This window comes from Trichophyton rubrum (assembly GCF_000151425.1).
Source record: "Trichophyton rubrum CBS 118892 genomic scaffold supercont2.5, whole genome shotgun sequence".
Lineage (NCBI taxonomy): Eukaryota > Fungi > Ascomycota > Eurotiomycetes > Onygenales > Arthrodermataceae > Trichophyton > Trichophyton rubrum.
The window spans coordinates 1,474,846-1,492,161 of record NW_003456424.1 but is presented as its reverse complement, the minus strand read 5'-3'; the positions used below and the strand labels follow the sequence as shown (position 1 = coordinate 1,492,161).

At 48.5% G+C, this 17,316-nt stretch overlaps 9 protein-coding genes across 13 annotated transcripts in view; 4 read left to right on the top strand and 5 right to left on the bottom strand.

The window, feature by feature from the left end:
• The window catches only part of TERG_05310 (uncharacterized protein), a gene marked incomplete at both ends in the record, with an annotated part of 1,905 nt that extends 901 nt beyond the window's left edge, over positions 1-1,004 (bottom strand). The window contains 3 exons of the mRNA XM_003234671.1: positions 72-572; positions 624-841; positions 893-1,004. Coding sequence (XP_003234719.1) covers positions 72-572; positions 624-841; positions 893-1,004 — 831 coding nt within the window. The remainder of the gene's footprint in view (positions 1-71; positions 573-623; positions 842-892) is intronic.
• Positions 1,005-2,601: 1,597 nt separating this feature from the next.
• Positions 2,602-4,389, top strand: TERG_05309 (uncharacterized protein; the record flags this gene model as incomplete). Its single annotated transcript, XM_003234670.1, has 3 exons — positions 2,602-3,737; positions 3,790-4,037; positions 4,094-4,389. The coding sequence occupies 3 exons, from the start codon at positions 2,602-2,604 to the stop codon at positions 4,387-4,389; spliced, it is 1,680 nt and encodes a 559-aa protein (XP_003234718.1).
• Positions 4,390-4,730: 341 nt separating this feature from the next.
• TERG_05308 (uncharacterized protein) lies at positions 4,731-5,639 on the top strand (the record flags this gene model as incomplete). Its single annotated transcript, XM_003234669.1, has 3 exons — positions 4,731-4,820; positions 4,927-5,088; positions 5,151-5,639. 3 exons carry the CDS (start codon positions 4,731-4,733, stop codon positions 5,637-5,639), a joined length of 741 nt encoding a protein of 246 aa, XP_003234717.1.
• A 1,390-nt stretch (positions 5,640-7,029) lies between these two features.
• Positions 7,030-7,656, bottom strand: TERG_05307 (uncharacterized protein; the record flags this gene model as incomplete). The annotated part of the gene is made up of 1 exon (XM_003234668.1): positions 7,030-7,656. The coding sequence occupies one exon, from the start codon at positions 7,654-7,656 to the stop codon at positions 7,030-7,032; it is 627 nt and encodes a 208-aa protein (XP_003234716.1).
• Positions 7,657-8,059: 403 nt separating this feature from the next.
• TERG_05306 (uncharacterized protein) lies at positions 8,060-9,500 on the bottom strand (the record flags this gene model as incomplete). The annotated part of the gene is made up of 3 exons (XM_003234667.1): positions 8,060-8,270; positions 8,362-9,167; positions 9,237-9,500. 3 exons carry the CDS (start codon positions 9,498-9,500, stop codon positions 8,060-8,062), a joined length of 1,281 nt encoding a protein of 426 aa, XP_003234715.1.
• A 398-nt stretch (positions 9,501-9,898) lies between these two features.
• TERG_05304 (cyanate hydratase) lies at positions 9,899-10,517 on the bottom strand (the record flags this gene model as incomplete). The annotated part of the gene is made up of 3 exons (XM_003234666.1): positions 9,899-9,920; positions 9,999-10,438; positions 10,497-10,517. The coding sequence occupies 3 exons, from the start codon at positions 10,515-10,517 to the stop codon at positions 9,899-9,901; spliced, it is 483 nt and encodes a 160-aa protein (XP_003234714.1).
• Positions 10,518-10,770: 253 nt separating this feature from the next.
• TERG_12265 (uncharacterized protein) lies at positions 10,771-11,100 on the bottom strand (the record flags this gene model as incomplete). The annotated part of the gene is made up of 1 exon (XM_047751248.1): positions 10,771-11,100. One exon carries the CDS (start codon positions 11,098-11,100, stop codon positions 10,771-10,773), a length of 330 nt encoding a protein of 109 aa, XP_047606566.1.
• A 14-nt stretch (positions 11,101-11,114) lies between these two features.
• Positions 11,115-11,507, top strand: TERG_05305 (uncharacterized protein; the record flags this gene model as incomplete). The annotated part of the gene is made up of 1 exon (XM_003234665.2): positions 11,115-11,507. The coding sequence occupies one exon, from the start codon at positions 11,115-11,117 to the stop codon at positions 11,505-11,507; it is 393 nt and encodes a 130-aa protein (XP_003234713.2).
• A 306-nt stretch (positions 11,508-11,813) lies between these two features.
• TERG_05303 (uncharacterized protein) lies at positions 11,814-17,304 on the top strand. Of its 5 annotated transcripts, XM_047748409.1 has the most exons (4): positions 11,903-12,696; positions 12,755-12,898; positions 12,962-14,787; positions 14,854-17,304. In XM_047748409.1, exons 1-4 carry the CDS (start codon positions 12,639-12,641, stop codon positions 15,514-15,516), a joined length of 2,691 nt encoding a protein of 896 aa, XP_047604391.1. In that variant the 5' UTR covers positions 11,903-12,638; the 3' UTR covers positions 15,517-17,304. The 5 variants fall into 5 exon arrangements, with proteins under 5 accessions (XP_047606564.1, XP_047604391.1, XP_047606565.1 ...); XM_047749962.1 differs by having other exon boundaries at positions 11,814-12,162; positions 12,255-14,787; XM_047749963.1 differs by having other exon boundaries at positions 12,755-14,787.
• The last annotated feature ends 12 nt before the right edge of the window (positions 17,305-17,316 follow it).

Below are 17,316 nucleotides of genomic sequence, written 5' to 3'. Positions count from 1 at the left end.
GGCCCTAAATGAACCGTCCTGTACCTTGTCAATAGTCCATATCAATGGAAAACCTGATGGATAACACGTACAATATCGGTCTGAGCGATAACAATACTCTGGTTAGATGGCCATATGTGAAGGCACTTAGGGTCTATTCGATAGTGACCATTCTTATCCGGAGGAAAGATCAGGTCACACCACATTGCATTGGCGTAAGTCTGCGAGAAGTCCATTTCAAGGCTTCGCATCATACTTTGCCGAACACTGGAATAGGTTCCATCCGCTCCAATCAAAAAATCAAAGTCCACGCGCTTCGTGTTTGATATATTTCCTAGCTCCAAAGATACATTTTCACACCCTTGCCCAGTTCCGTTAGGTATAGACGACACATGACCCAGGACAGCATTTGCCAGCTCCTGTTCTGAGAAACGGGACTTCTCTCGCCAAGTCACCGTCTCAAAAGTTGCTGTTTTCCTTTCGAAGTCGCATGCTGATAGCTTCTGGTTGAAAAAGAGCTTTGCTGTGGGCTCTTTGAGAAGTGCCAGCATAACGTGCCTGGTTATCTTCTCTCGTTGCAGAGTGTGAAGACACTATGAGTGCCAGTTACTAAGTGCAAAGCAAAATTTGTGCGTTCAACGTACCTGTCCCTGTGGCCCGTATGTCATTGGGATTTGCATGTGCTGCCCCTGACTTCCCCATGTATGAACCATTCGTTTATACACTGGCCTTGAATTGTCCAGGATATCTTCAAGCAGTCCTGGCACACCTGCGCTGGCGATCGCCCTGATACCGCGCTCTGAGAGGGCTAGTGGGATAACTGCAATATCCGGCCTAGCATTTGGGTCACCATAATTTGGATCTAAGCAGCTGATTAATTTGGCGTTTTAGTCCACAATTAGCCACAACCTACCATCTCTCAGCTCATACAACTCGACTTGGTAACCTCTTCTAGCAGCATAAAGCGCAGATAACGCCCCAACAGGGCCACCTCCAACGACAACCACTTTCTGTGAATGAAGCATTGTTTCAAGTACGATGTAGACAGATCGTTATGCAGAAAACAAACTTCAAATTGAAGTTTTTTTATATCTAACGGGCTTACTCGACCATTTAAATACCCCCTCTCTTCCAGCATAGTGGACATGCGGATTTAAATTGTTGATTGTGTGGCTTCCCTAGTCACAAAAACTGATTGTTCTGGGGGCTCCTTGCAATTCAGCCCCATCGTGTGTCGCAATTTCACCGTATTGGAAGCAGTATGTCATCAGCCTCATAATCAATACCGAGTACGAACTGTACACGAATGGAATCATTCTGATGATATGGATGTGCTTACGCTTCAACAGCTGGGTCTCTTGTGAATCCCTCAAATGCTAGGCTATGCTAATTAGTGGTGGTCATCCAAAAGTTAAAAAGATTTTATGCCGGGCAATTTTTTCACTCATTTATAGCTTTTTTATTTGCAATACATTAGATTCAATTTCTCGATGGGGGTTCAATAGAGAAACGCAAACGGCATTGAAATATCACACCCTAGAGAATAAATTCATAATTTAACCCATAATTGCTATGGTGTTTACCTTCTAACATCGACTAGTATGACAAAGCCCGCCGAGCACGGCCATGCAAATACTCTATCAGGAAGGCTATAGATGGACGTGAGTCTGAACTGAGAATCTTGACAGCCGATCCAACCAGAGTTATTCTTCTTAGGCTATATTTGAAAGTTCACCTCATGTTTCGGGTTTATACGTTGTGTCACACTCTCGCAGCCTCCAAAATGCCTCATTAGTGCAACTATAGGAGACAGGGGGGTTTAAGACCACTTTCTAGCTGACCATTCATATGGAATTCAAGACCTTGATATATCGTAATTTCTTCGTATGCACTATCCTTTACTCAACAATTTCATCAGAATAGAAAGTTTGGCTGTTTACCTCCTTTAATCCTTTCGTACTTGATGTCAGCCGCAGGCTCTAATCCCTCTCTCTCTGTGAGTGTTGTCTTAGACACTCACACTCCTCTCGTCCACGTCTTACGAACGAGCTTTTATAGCAGCGATTCCATTTTTCTTGGACAACAAGATTAAGGATTCTTTCAGCGATAAAGGAGCCGAGTTTTCTTGAAATTATATGCCATGTGAGCACAATGCTGCATGTTATCACCATTAGTCCTGCAGCTGGAGGCCGTAACTCCCCTGCTACCCCTTGTTAGTGATGATTTATTTATAGATTGCTGACGTTGTTGAGTTAACTAGTCAGTTATAGGCTTGGGTGTGAACGTCTTTTGCTTACGGGCGTTGCGACCCCGGATTTGCCACGACAGCCCATGACTCAATATTCCCTCTAATCACACTCGCTTAACTGCATGCAAGTCTGGTTATTATGCAGGGAAAGGCTACAGGCACGCGGGGGGGGGGGCTAAGAGGCGGCTGATCAGGCTGAACTTCGGATCTAACCGCTGGGGACTTGACTTTGCTGCTAGTCAGTGGATAATTCGACCCTCCTTGATCAACTAAGAACTCGATCCATGAGATAAATACGCAGAGAACCTATGATTCGAGCACGAGTTACTGTGTGAAACCTACAGTGATTCTTCTCGACTACATTTAGGAGAAGTATGGCGACCTCAAATAAGGACCAGAGGCAAGATGAGCCAAGTTCCGCGCCGATTGAACTGTTCTCCGCCCGCGGCGGGCAACTTCCACCTGTGGGATTAGACACAGTCAAGCAAGACAGTTCTGAAGATGGCAAAGAGGCGAAAGAAATCCTTAGCTCGTCAAATGACTTGCACCCTGGAACCCCTCAGGCGTCAGCAGAGGATGGAGATATGCGGGTGCTTGGATCTCCCAAAATATCAAAGGTTAGAGGTGTAATAGTTATTATTACTTTGGCTGGCATAAGTTTCTTAAACACCATGGGATCTGGTATTCTCATTGCCGCGCTACCCCGGATAGCTAAGGATGTTGGTCTCTCTGAGAGCTTGATCCTCTGGCCAGCAGCAGTTTATGCCCTGGCCGCAGGTTGTCTGCTTCTGATATTTGGTGCCGTGGCCGATGTTATTGGGGCCAAGTTGATGTGGGTTGTTGGAAGCTACCTCTTCGTTATATTCTCACTGGCTATTGGATTTTCTCAGACGAGCATACAGATTATCCTATTTCGAACTTTCCAAGGTGCCGCAATATCCATGTGTCTACCTACCGCGGTAAGTCTCATTACCAATACGTTTGCTAAAGGCCCATGGCGTAATGTTGCCTTTGCTATGAATGGAATGGGACAGCCCCTTGGTTATGCTGCTGGGTTGGTGTTGGGGGGTATTTTCACAGATACTATCGGCTGGAGATGGGCCTATTACATGATGGGAATTATCAATTTCTGTCTCTCCACGGCTTCTATATGGTCCCTACCATCGGTTCACCAGCATTCCGATAAGTCATGGAACCGCCGTCTTACCGAAGACATCGACTGGCTCGGGGCAATTATAATGAGCGCTGCACTGGGTCTGTTGATGTACGTCCTAGCTATGACGACATCCTCTTACAAGAGGGTAGGGAATGCTCAGAACGTCGTCTTACTTGTGGTATCAATCCTCTTGCTTGCAACTTTCCCTTTTTGGATGAGGTTCCAAGTGAAAAGAGCGAGACCTGCACTTATTCCAAACAAATTATGGAAAAATAGCGCTTTTTCTTCAATCTGTGCTTCAGTATTTTTCTGCTGGGCCTCCCTTAACGGGATTGAGTACTTTACAACTCTTTAGTGAGTATAATTCTCACTCCTTTCAAAGTCAGAGTTTCTGATATGGCGATAGTTTCCAGAAGGTAGAGGGCATAACTGCATTTCAGAGTTCCATCCGTTTCCTCGCGCATATAATAATGGGCACCTGTGTCAATATTGCGACGGCATATCTCATCTCCAGAGTCAAGGTCCAGACCCTTGGTGTTGTTTCGGCTTTGGTAACCATGATTGCACCCATTCTCATGGCAACGATCAAAGTTGGAGAAAACTACTGGTTCTCGCCGTTTTGGGCGTTATTTCTATCACCCGTCAATCCTGATGGTAACATTCCCCTTCCTTTATCATATTTATACCAGGCTGATGTGTGAAACATATAGTGCTTTTCACAGTATCCAATCTAGTCATCTCTGACGCATTTCCTACGGATATTCAGTCTTTGGCTGGAGGGGTATTCAACGAAGTTGCGCAGTTTGGAAACTCAGTTGGTCTTGCAGTTACAGCTTCTATCGCTGCATCAATATCAGACCATAAAACCATCCAGGACCATAAAGAGAGGCTTATGTTGGGCTATAGAGGCGCTTTTTGGACCATATTTTCGAGCTGTGCTCTTGTCGTGATCATTTCGTTCTTTGGTCTACGAAAGGGGGGAACTGTCGGGAAGAAAGAAGAATAAACGATAGTCTAAATCATGGCCAATAAGTTAAATATGGTATATATATAACGGTACGGAGTGCATATATAAGGTAAATAATACTGGTGTAGAAGGATGGATGGTTTGATTTCATTTGGCCGTCAATAACACTTGGAAATTATAGTTTTTCCTCTTGGCGTTTTCCAGCACCAAGCGAGGAGCCGCAATAGCCGCACCAATACGAAGTCTAGCGTTTACTAGCCGCCGGCTAACCGAAGCTTGATCAAACACCCGATTTTCAAGCTCTTCAAATCAGTATTGGACGGTTGGATATTCTGCACTGAGAAGTTGTTTAGGTGCCGGGACGATTCGCCGGTTATCAGATGAGCTTTTTTTCGTCTGAAATTGCAAGTGGGCGACCACAGACCCAGCCCCAATCTCAAACGCCACATGATTCCACGCCCCTATTAGAGGTAGGTCCAGCAGTGATCGCGTGGGTTCCTATAAAACATATACCCAGACATGTCACTCACTCACTCTACACTATGGAGCATTCTGACAATGAGTCGAATTGGTTAGCTCTTTTTGCAACATGAATCAAACATCAATGATCACCTTGAACTTTGCGCCAAAGTTCGTGGTCAGACACCGCAGTCGACCATTTCGTTCTTCGCCATATCTTCTATGATTAATCAGAGCCAGCGATTCATGGAAGAAATCAAGAAAATTAAGGAAGAATTTGTATTTAAACCTTCTCCAAGGAATTTATCCACGCTCACCAAGCGATGCTAATTCAGCGACAGCTTCTCCACAATACGGCAAGACCAGTAAGAAGGTCGAAGAGTTCGAGACAGCCTAGTGCCACAATAAATGGCACAGTGAATGGCATGAAAGCAAATACTTCATCTATGAATGGAGAAAAAGCACAAAAATCAATACCCAACAGAGATGAGTCCTTAACTGCTGCCACTCAGGGACCCCCAAGGCGCAGAAAACGTTCAAGAAATTCGGGCGACTCTTTAGTCTCCGGAAGTAACACTGTTGAAGAAAGAACGGACTTTAAGAGGCCAAAGGGTTTGTTAGGCGGTCCTTCTGCACGGGAAGGTGCTCCTGAAGAACCAGAAGGCGTACCTTCCATCGAGCTTGAAGATATATCCACTGAAGTCGAAGCTCGGCTAAAGCTCAGGGAGGAAACTCGGCGGAAGAAGCTAGAGAAGCATCGAAAGAGAAAAAGGGAAAGCATTGAATCGGCGGGTGGTGGAGCCAAAGCAAAGAAAGTGAAAAATAGCTGAGATACCCCTAGGCAACGCTATGCCTGTGAAAAGATTATTGGTGAAGGCACGAAGCCATGCCTCGTGGAGGCACTTCAAACTTTCTCCAGTTCCTCAAGCAATATATAGGTGAAGTAGAAGTAATGACTTCACTATTGCGTCTCCAATGAAGTATCTTTTTCTTCCGTGCTGGCTTGTTACTTATATTAGTTTTAGAGGTTTCAAGGGGGATGCAAATGCCCAGGCAAATCAAGTCACTCTAATATCCATATGGAATAGGGCAGTGACATACCGAGCTGCTCCCAATATGCACACAGGTGATAACAACCAGTTTAACTCATGTTAATAAATCACTTTATTGTATTACCTAGGATTTAATTCATGACGTTTAAGATAAAGTCTGCAACATAACTCCCCGTGCGTCTCTCAGGTACGTACCTGTTACAGATTGCTATCTAGTATTTCTCTATTCCCAACGAAAAAAAAAGCCAGTAACCCTCCGACAATATCGACTTCAACAAAAAGGGGTTAAAAAGAACCGCCGAACAATACACCAAGAAATCAAATGGAGACAAAGGTCCCTCTGGACTGCCCCATCCTTGTCCCTGAGTCAACATTCACCGGGGAGGAAACACCTAGACCCCATAATTTTGCCTATATGTGGTCCTGGGCTAAAATAATATGGGGTGACGATCTTATGACGGTTACAACGGAAAAAGAAGAAAAGAACCAGGCAAGTCTTTCCGGTGTGGAAATCGTACTGAAAAGAAGCCTAGCTAAGAAGTGCATAGCAAGAGGTTGTCCCTGAAAGTCCTAAGGATCAGAATGAGACAACGGAGAGGGATTCGAAAGCCGAACTGAAAACCACCTGAGGCTTTGTGTGTGCTTATCAATGCCAGTTACATTCATGATGCAAGAAACTTGAGGTTCTATTGTCAGGAATTGACATGTTTCGTACGACTTGGTTTTTATATGTGTCTAGGTCTTGCCGTCTGCTCAGGTAACTCTGTGGCAGTCTGGCATATGTCGGCACCTTTGTTGGCAAAGATAGACGGATGCATATTATGAGTGTAATTGAATTAACCTCTGTCAAAGAGTCTTAATTAGTCGTTACTGGTGGCAGCATAATTTTATTATACAAACTCATGGCTTTCTCACCATCAAGAGAGCCATGGAATAGCTTGGGAAAGTTAGAACCGGTATGCGATTAAAAGTCTTGCTTGCTGCCGCCTGTTCCAGGTACTGGCAGCTGCCTGGTAGGGGGAATCCGGGTATGTAGGCCTAGTTTAGATCCGCGGCGCTGTTCTCAGTAACATCGGGCGTCTATGGGGTATCAGTCCAGGCATAGATAGCAATTCTGGCATCGCATCGGCACATTGGAATTGAAGGAGCAGTAAGCCACCAGCATAATCTAGCTTGTTGAGTCCGTCTCGTTCTGTTCGACTGGCTGCACCTCTTGCTGCTCGGCCGGGCTCTTCTCTGCGTTGCCGTCTTGCTCGCGGCCCTCATCCAGCCTCCAAGCTTCTCGAACATAGTCCATCATTATCTCAGAATATGTTTTACCTTCCGCCAGAGCTTTTCTTTCTTCCTCCCGCCTCCTCTCCACCCATCCTTCAGTCTCCCTGCCCATCCAGAACTTTCTAATGCTCTTTCTCAAGCTGGGCTTTTCTTCCTCCTCTTCTTCTTCACCAGCCATGCTACCTCGTAGCCTCTCTAATTCTTGCTCCTGAATTCTCGCAATCCGCATCCGTTCATTTAATTCTTCGGCTTTTTTTGTCGGGAGGTCGTTGAGAAGGGCTGGCTTTGCTGGAACTAAGGTTGCCATCTGCGAGAGTATGCCTTTGCCCGTCCGTTCCGTCAGAAGGTAGTCTACTGAGGCGACGCATGCCGTTATTAGGGAAGCTGTGTATATGTCGAGCTTTCGAGGAGGCAGGGCAATGATTATTGGAGCAGCAATGCCAATCCCGACGGCTGCATAGAACTTGAATCTCTTGTAGTCTTCAGCTCGTTTCTGGGCGAGCTCTGAGGGTTGCGACATGCTTGGTTAAATGGCCAGCTAGATATTCGCGGAATCGATAGCAATGATAATATTCTTCCCCGGTATATAAGTTAAGAGGCCGGTAGTAACACAATTGAATGCGTGTATATTCGTATATCGTCAAATGAGCTGTCCTGACGGATGATTGAAGAAGTGTTGGTCGTTCAACGGCAAGAGAGAAAAAAAAAAAAGAATTGGTTGATGCTTGGCTTGATGTGCTCAAACTTCTTTGCTTCCCATTCTTCGTCACTAAGCAATGAAAGAACTTAACTAATAACTAGAATAACTATGCTACCGCCTGCTCCTGATAGATTCGCTGGATGCAAGGACATAAAAACCCATTTCAACTCCCTAGGATAACTAAGAATATCCCATGCGATTGTGCCACGGCGCATTAAGCAAACTACCACTCGATCTCTTTGGCCCCTGGCGCAGCCTCGAAGCGGACCGTCCCGTCGTCGTTACGACCGGCAGCCCCAATGATTCCTCCGGAAATCTCGTCGATGACTTGGCCGAAGTTCCTCGTCTGGCTGATCTTGCAGCGTTTGGTCGCAGACTCGCAATGCGCAACCAGTGCGGCGGAGGATTTGAACATGCGCAGACACACTGGACAACTATACCAATGAACATTCATTACCGTTAGGAGGGAATTGGATCAAAAAAAGTACTGTAATGCAAATAAGGGATGGATACGGATAGACCTACCGGGCGACTCCTGCTGCATGGACGCCGGACGCAATGTGCTGCTCAAGAGCTTCCTTGGTCTTGAAGGAGGTGTCGCAGGGGCAAATATAGGTGCCGTGAACATCGCTGAAGAACTTGCTAAGCTCAACCTCAGACAGGGCGATCTTCTTACTGGCCTCATGCTCGCTCAATGTGCGGGCTGGGATGACACGGGAGGTATCCCAGCCGGAGCCCGAGTCGGAGCCTGACACACTCAGAGGTTCTGGACGGGGGATGACTGTCTCGATAGAAGGTCTGTCCTGGTCTTTTCTGCTTCTCGCAACAGACGTCTCCGAGAAGGCCATGAGGTCGTCAGCCTTGAAGTTGGGGCGAGAAGAAGGCCCGCCGTGGTCGCTGCCTTCATCCTCGTCGTCTCCTTGACGCAGAGTAGGCCACTGCTTGATGCTGCGGACTGATCTTGGGGCGAGAACAGAGCCACCGAACCGGCCTGCTCCAAGGCCCATGGCACCCATCTTCTCGGTAATGGAGGCTTTCTTTGCTTCGATCTCGGCCGGCTTGTCGGCACCCTCTTCCAGCACGCTATCGATGGCTACTACGACGCCGCCGTCGACGCTGGAAGCAGCGGACGAGAGCAAGAAGGAGTGATGCGTAGCTAGGTGTTCGCTCATCTTCTCCTTGACGGCCTTCTTCTCGACCCGTCTCATGCGGTACTTGTCGAGGCTGATCTTCTCACAGCGGCCCTGCTCGACGTGCGCCATCAGGGGAGCAGCGCGCAGGAACTTGGTCTTGCATCCGATACACTCGATATTCTGCTCCTCGCGGTGGAACTATCAAGCAGTTAGTCTGAATGGTTCTCTCTTGCGCGCTCTCTACTGCTGGTGTAAAAAAGTGCTTACCTGCTGGATATGCACGTCTCGGCCGCCTTCACTGCGGAAGTCGTCAAAGCAGATGGGACAGATGATGTGCCTAGAGCTCTTCATCTTATGGAGTAGCAGGTCCTCCTCGAACTTGAAGTCCTCGTTGCATCTCTCGCAGTATTCATGGTCAGGAGCGAACTTCTTGTGGTTGACGAGCTGTCCGGCCGATGCAAACGCCTGGTGGCAGCCCTCGTAGGGGCAAGGGAAGGCTCTCGAGCTGCTGGCGGGCTTCTCGTTCTCCATCTTTGCCGTCTGGCAGCTGCAGGTACAGTGAGTAGGGATCAGGCAGTTTGGATGTTGAAGAAGCAGGTAAAGATAAAGGTGAAGAGTGAGGAGTGAATGTGAAAAATCTCAGTCCCTTTTTTTATATCCTTAGCTCCGCGTAACGGAAGGCAGAAGATGACAGCACTAAGCAGATGGACTCCATGCAGGCTGACAGGCTGGTATCTATAAGGATATTTCTCTACATGTCCAGTGACAAAGGCAGTGAGAGAGCAAGAAGTGAATGAGGCTTGACTACTTTGTTGAAGCTGTAGATGCTAACTTGATATTCACACACATATATACCATCAACAGATCTAACCGGCATATAAAAAACCACAGATAGCAAGGAGACGTCTCAACCTCTGGCTTCCTCAGCTTCAGAATCGAGTGTATGGCAGCCTGCAGGACCGTCAGCAAGCCGTATAACAACAGCAGGACTTCCATTGAGAGAGCGAGAGAGGGAGCTCCAAGACTCACCACTTGCCCTTCATCGTGAGCACCGCCCAGGCGTTGCCCTGCTCGTCGACCTCCTTGTCCACCTTGGTCGAGAAGGCGATGGCGCTCATGATGCCGTCTCCGAACTTCTCGTTCAGCACGGCCTTGTATGCCTGACCGTAGTTCTGCACAATCTCGTACAGGCGGTAGATGAGAGGATCCCGGGGCGGCATGTCAACTCCCTTTCCGCGGTCAGGAAAGCCTCGCAGACGCATCTTCAGGTCGGCCGGCGGGATCCCGAGCAGCGTGCAGAGCTTGTCGATATCTTCGGGAGACGCCCTGGCATGGCCGTAGAAGAGAGCAGCCACTGCTACCTCGCTGCGGCCGAGGTGGTTTGCGATCTGCTCGAAGGAGAGCTGCTTGCTTGCCTTGCCCTGGAAGAGCAGAGAGCAGTATTCCGGGTAGTTGGCATGCTCGCTTGCCTAGATGACTCTGATTATTCTCGTGTCCAGCCGTAACCGTTAGATATATTATACGCACGTCGAGAGATACGAGATCCATCTTGACTAGTTGGTCTTCTTTTCGTCTGGGGTTAACTACCAAATATCGAGTATCAGATATCAAATATATTATGCATCACCGAGAAGAAACAGGATGGAGCTGCGGGGGAAACAAGATACGTAACTCTCTCTCCACATTATTATTAGTTAAGAGCCGCTGGAGCGACGTACATAGTTACGTCTGACAAGAGTCTGAGAGTGACGGACGGCCATGAACATACGAGATGTATACACGGGGGAAGCTGTATAACGAATCACGAACACGAGACAGCTCTACGAAGCTCTACAAGTATATAAACGAGCAGAACCGTCTCAAGCGTCTCAGGTTTGAAGAGACACTCTGTTTTCCATCGAGACACTAAGATACTACTCCTACTGCAGTATAGATGTCGACCGAGGCCAGGTATCCGCTGGAGGGAGGATGTGACTGCAAGGGAGTGCGGTACCAGGTGAAGACGGCTCCCCTGGTAGTCCACTGCTGCCACTGCACTTGTACGTATCCTCGATATCACCCCCCTCGCGCCTCTTATATCGGATACCCTTCTGACGGCTCGCAGGGTGCCAGCGTGAAACCGGCTCAGCATTCGCCATCAACGCCATGATCGAGTCCGACCGTCTCGCCCTGCTCAAGGGAGAAGCTGAGATCGAGATCGTGAACACGCCATCAGCGAGCGGGAAGGGCCAGGAGATCGTCCGTTGCACCAACTGTCGAGTCGCTCTCTGGAGTCACTATCCCAGCGCCGGCCGGCTGATCTCCTTCGTTCGAGTCGGAACGCTGGACGAGCCGAGCTCGCTGCCGCCGGACATCCATATCTTCACCTCCACGAAGCTGAAATGGGTCGTTTTCCCGCCGGACGTCCCTGTGGTAGAGACCTACTATGAGCGGGAGGAGATCTGGAGCAAGGAGAGCCTGGCGAGGAGGGCAGCGCTGCAGCCGGCGGTTGAGCGGTACCAGGAGGAGCTTGCAAAGCGCGGTCTCTCGCAGTCGTAGACTTGTCCATAGGCCCGTAGTTGTCTCGTCAATCCAGAGGTCTTCTTCAGCCGTGCTGTCCCGTTCGTTATCGTTAGATTGTCGATGTTGCTGTCGATGTTGCTGTGAATCCCGCGGGTGATGCTGTAACTAACTAGTTAAGTGGCGCCGTCCCCGCTGAAGGGAAAAGCTCAGCCACGATTCTCCCCCGCGAACGAGCGTCACAAGCTGAGACTCGCTCGCGGGCTGAAGACACGCAAGAAGCAGCATAAATACACGCTGCCCGGCCGCTTATTCCTTGCTGTCTCTCCCTTTGCTTGATGAAGATTCGATCTACCGACGCAGACACACCCGTTCTAGCGTGAGAAGGTTGCTCCCGCTCGTCTCTCGCATCGCCATCTCCAGCTCGCTGCCCCGCGCTGCACCGCCATTGACAGCTCTGCCCGGCTAGAGGATAACCACAGGGAACAAGCAAGCCATGGCTGGAAACGACGACCATCTAGCGTACGGAAATGTTCCTGGACAGTCGGATCGTGGTTCTGGGTCTGGTAGTACCAGAGCGTTTCTCGGGGACACTCTACGGACGTTCCGTGACAAGTACGACAAGTACTCGCATGGCCAGCAAGGCCAGCAAGGCCAGCAACAACAACAACAACAACATCAGCAACAATATCCAGTGAGTAGAGCGTCACATTTACAATTTTAGTTGTCAGGCCTCAAACGTTTATTGCTATCCTATATTCTCTAGCCGTGCTTAACAGACTTTAGGGTCAGCCCGGGAACCATGGTTACAACCCTCAGGGCCAGGCACAGTACCAGCAGCCGTACCAGCAGCAGCCACCCGGCCAGCAAGGAGGTCAATATGCACCAGATCCAACTCACGGACAGAACCCTCAATACTACCAGAGTGCCAGCGGAGGTCATGGCAGCGGCGGAAAACCTCCAAAGACCGACCTAGTCTCCGGCATCTTCGGCAAGCTACAGGGTATCGGCTCGGAGGTGGCACAGCGGATCGGATCCAACCTTGACCCTCATGCGTACGCTACATATGGTGCAGATACAGCTGGTGCCAACTCGAAGAACAGATACGGGAGCTTTGCACCCGTTCGGCACCATGGAGATGCAAAGTGGTATGTCGACGGGTGTAGCTATATGTGGGCTGTGTCTAGAGCATTGGAAACAGCAAGGGAGTCTATCTGGATTCTTGACTGTAGGGCCTCTCTTCCATCCTTAATTGCCGGTAATTTATCTAACCAACGGTGTTCTAGGGTGGTTGTCTCCAGAGCTATATCTCAGACGGCCTCCGGCTCAGAATGAACAGTATCGTATTGATAGGATGCTCCAGGCAGCTGCCCAAAGAGGAGTTCGTGTCAACATCATCGTTTACAAGGAGGTTACCCAGGCACTATCATGTAAGTCAACCGCTGTTAGTACTATGTTTATGGATAAAGCCAGAGGCTAACCTGGATCATAAGTGTCCTCATCTCATACCAAACATCACCTTGAAGATCTGCACGAGAACATAGTTGTATTCCGTCACCCAGACCATTTGCCAGACAAGCAGACTGTGCAATCGGATGTGATGTCTTCCTTCCAGAATCTGACATTAAACGCTGCAGGTCTCTCAAAGCTGTCTGGTGATGCACTTAAAACAGTGTACGGCCTTAGCGGCGGCGTTGTCCTCTTCTGGGCACATCATGAGAAGCTATGTATCGTCGACGGCAGGACTGCATTCATGGGTGGTCTTGATCTCTGCTTCGGACGCTGGGACACTTATCAGCATGCTATTGCTGATGTACATCCAACTGACCTGAAGCAGGCTGTTTACCCGGGCCAGGATTACAATAATGCTCGAGTCTTGGATTTCCAAGACGTCGTTCACTGGGAGAACAACCAGCTGGACCGAAAGTCAAACTCCCGTATGGGATGGAGCGATGTTGCTGTTAGCTTGCACGGTCCTGCCGTAGAGGATCTGAGGAAGCACTTTGTGGACCGCTGGAACTTCATCTATGATGAGAAATATGCAGTCCGTAAAGTCCCACGTGTCTCTAGACTTGAGCTCTACCGTCAGCCGATGGGCCTAGGAGGACATCGCCCCTCGTCACAACATGGTCCAGGGCCTGCTCCGCCACCTGCTGGATCTCAGGGATACCAGCAACAGCAACAGCAACAGCAACCAGCTGGAGCGTATAGCGGCCAGCAACAGCAGCAACCTCAAGGGTCTCAATCGCCTTACTATCCACCACCTCCTCCAGGACCTCCACCAGCTGCGTCTTCAACGACCGGTGGTGGCTACCAACCTCACTCGTCTGAGGTACCTTACTTCCCACCTCCACCAACTCAAGGCAACAATCCTCCCACTCAAAGCCGTGGCGTTGACGAATATAGCGAGGGAGATAGAAGCAGCCGTGGAATTGGAATCAAGGGTGAGTTTGCCAACTTTGGCAACACCCTACGAGCCCAGTTGGCTGGCCAAGTCCACCGTTATCAGGACCGATACCTCTCTGGTAATGCTCCAGGGCAAGGCCAAGGACTCTCTAATACAAACGTGTCTTGTCAGATAGTCCGAAGCAGTGCTAAATGGAGTAACGGCACTGAGACGGAGCATTCAATTGCAGATGCATACGCGGCCATTATCCGTGATAGTGAGCACTTTATCTATATTGAGAATCAGTTCTTCATCACTGCTACATGTGATGCCCAGAAACCAGTAAAGAACAAGATTGGTGCTGCCATCGTCGAACGCATCCTTCGTGCTGCAAAGGCAGGCCAGAAATACAAGATGATTGTCATCATTCCCGCCGTGCCTGGGTTCCCTGGTGATCTCCGCGAGGATGGTAGCTTAGGCACTCGCGCCATCATGGAGTTCCAGTACTTCTCCATCAACCGGGGAGGAAACAGTATCATGGAACTGATTGCCAAAGAAGGGTATAACCCCATGGAGTATATTCGTTTCTACAACTTGCGCAATTATGACCGTATAAACGCCAGTGCCATAATGCGTCAAGCCGAGAAGGCAAGTGGAGTGAATTATGAAGATGCGAGAAAGCAACATGACGCTGCCATGTCAGCATCAAGACCTTCTGCCTTCGACACCACGGCTGCGTACCCACAGTATCAACAGGCTGCTCAGCATGTAGCTGCAGCTAACCCGCAGGCTGCCGCCGTTGGTCGATGGGATACCGTAAGTTCTTGCTACATGCTTGGAGGAGAAGACATTCGCAATGTTCCGTGGGAGCATGATGACGATACTTCTGAGATTGACGCCTTCGTCACGGAGGAGTTGTACGTTCACTCAAAGGTATTTATCCTCAACTACCTCGTTTTCCCTGTTCGGGAGTAGTTCTTTCTAACAATTTTTTTATAGCTTCTCATTGCCGATGACAGAACGGTCATCTGTGGAAGCGCGAATTTGAACGACCGTTCTCAGCTTGGTGACCATGACTCTGAAATCGCAGTCATCATCCAGGATCCAACCGCAATGGAGTCAAGGATGAATGGACAGAACTATGTCGTCAGCCAGTTCGCAGCCACTCTAAGACGACAGCTCTGCCGAAAGCACCTTGGATTGCTCCGACCGCAGGACTATCAGCGTCCCCAGGCCAACTATGAACCAGTAGGAGTCCCTAATGAGTATGACTTTGGTTCACCTGAAGACAACATCGTGGTAGACCCAGTCGCAGACACCTTCCATAGCCTCTGGAACACCCGTGCCAGACAGAACACCGAGGTCTACCGAAAGGTCTTCCACGTTGTGCCTGATGACACCGTTCGTAATTGGAACGACTACAAGGAGTTCTATGAGTACAACTTCCGCAAGCCTGATGGAAAAGACGGAAACCAAGAACCTCGCTACCTCCCCGGCCATGTGATCCGTGATGAGTTCCCTGAAGGTGTGAAGGCCGTCAAGGAAGAGCTGGCTAAGGTCAAGGGAACCATTGTTGAAATGCCGCTGATGTTCTTAGCGGAAGAAGACATCGCAAAGGAGGGATTGAACCTGAACTCCTTCACGGAGACCCTCTACACCTAATGATCCACCTTGCAGTCCATGGTGGCGCCCTGCGAGATCAATCTAGAGCGACCTTTGTCCCTTTATTCCATCAGCCCTTATTTTATTCTGTTTTTTGAGATACTATAACGCTTCCTTTTGAACACGGCCGATGTGTATCACTTGTTTGTATTTGGCCTGACTCTTTGCCTTTGGATATATGTTTCGATGATAATGATTGGAATACAAGAGCTCCTTCCCCAGGTATCTAGGCAAAGAAATCCCAAGAGTTGAGAACATCCGTCGATGTCACTTCATGTCCTGACTCGGTGACTTTCGTCTCTTCTTTGTGTTGTTCCGCTCAAAGAAGTTGGAGTCGCTGTTTTTGCTTCTTCCTCTTGCGGCTTGATATTGTTCTCTGCAGCACAATATTAAGGATGGAGTTGGACGTTAGATTTCTCGTCTTCCTATTGGTTGCTGACTCAGCATGAACATTACGCTAGTCCTATTGCGGACTAGCCTCTGACACTTCTGATATTGTTCTAAACAACAAAAATTGTAACTTCAAGATGGTTTTTTGCTGTTTCTTCCGTGTTTTGCGCTGTTTGATGCCGAAAAAAAGAGTGAGTGGCTGGTTCACTTTTCACTTATGGCACCAGCCGGGTTTATTATCCAAATCCGGATCCCTATCTTTGGTGTTCACTCTGAAGAACACCGGTTCGTTTCGTTTACGCGGTCCCCATAGATTCCAAGGACCAAATACCCGTGCTGAATATGTAATTCTTAGGTGTTTTAGACTTATCAGATACCCAGGACTAGGCGCTTCGATAGCCACAAATATATCTGTGCCATATCCATGTCCTATCCGAGGGAGGGGCTTGAGATCCTCGGGCTGCTTGAAGCGTGTTTGCGTATATGGGCTTTGTATCCCAGTGAGAGAGTGATATCTGCCTATAGCAAAGATAGCTATATCCTATTTGGCTTGCTGCTGGCTCAACGCCACCACTTTAGTGCCTCTTGACCTTCTATCCCCTTCGAACCATCGAAAGAAATGGGGATTTGTGCCGAGAAAGGGACGCATTTTCCTTGATTAAAATCTCGTATCCGAAGTCGAAATACCTCACCTGAACCCTAGAATAGATTCGGCTCCTTGGATTACTTGACAGTTTCTTCCGTTTTTACAGAGTTCTGGGTAGTTCATGTTTGCTTGTTACTGCTCCTTGGAGCCATAAAACGCCAAAATGGGCACTCTTTTTGGTTACACGGTGCGCTTGGTTACCCAGAACTCTTCCTCATCTAGATGCTCCCCGATAATGACTAGGCCGCATGAAGTGATTACCTACCGCAAAAAGGTCAGGCCAAGTACTCCCTTTGGGCGCCGTTACTGCGTCTAAACGTACCTCAAGCTAAATCATAATATAGACTTTGGAAGGAGGTCACTGAGTATACCTTGTTCTTTTAGTGAACACACTATCATGAATTAGCATGAATCCAGCTTAAACTATAACTTCAAGATGGCTTTAAAATAGCACAATACGAAGTCAAAACAGACAATGTTTTGACCAAATACACCATTAAGATGGCAAATATCAATACTAACCGCCTATCTATTGTCTCCCCACCAGTCTACCCGCAACACAATTCCTCATTAACTATGCTTAGGATCTTGCCTCATTCCGTTTTCGGTATGTTAAAATGACATCTCGAGTTCTCAACGTGGTCTTTCCACTTTTTACAAGCTATCTTCAACCAGTCTTATCGGTCGCTCTCTAGCTCCATACTTTCCAGGAAATTGCTTTCCGTCCGTGCATTGCATACCATATGATGGAGAATAAAGAACTT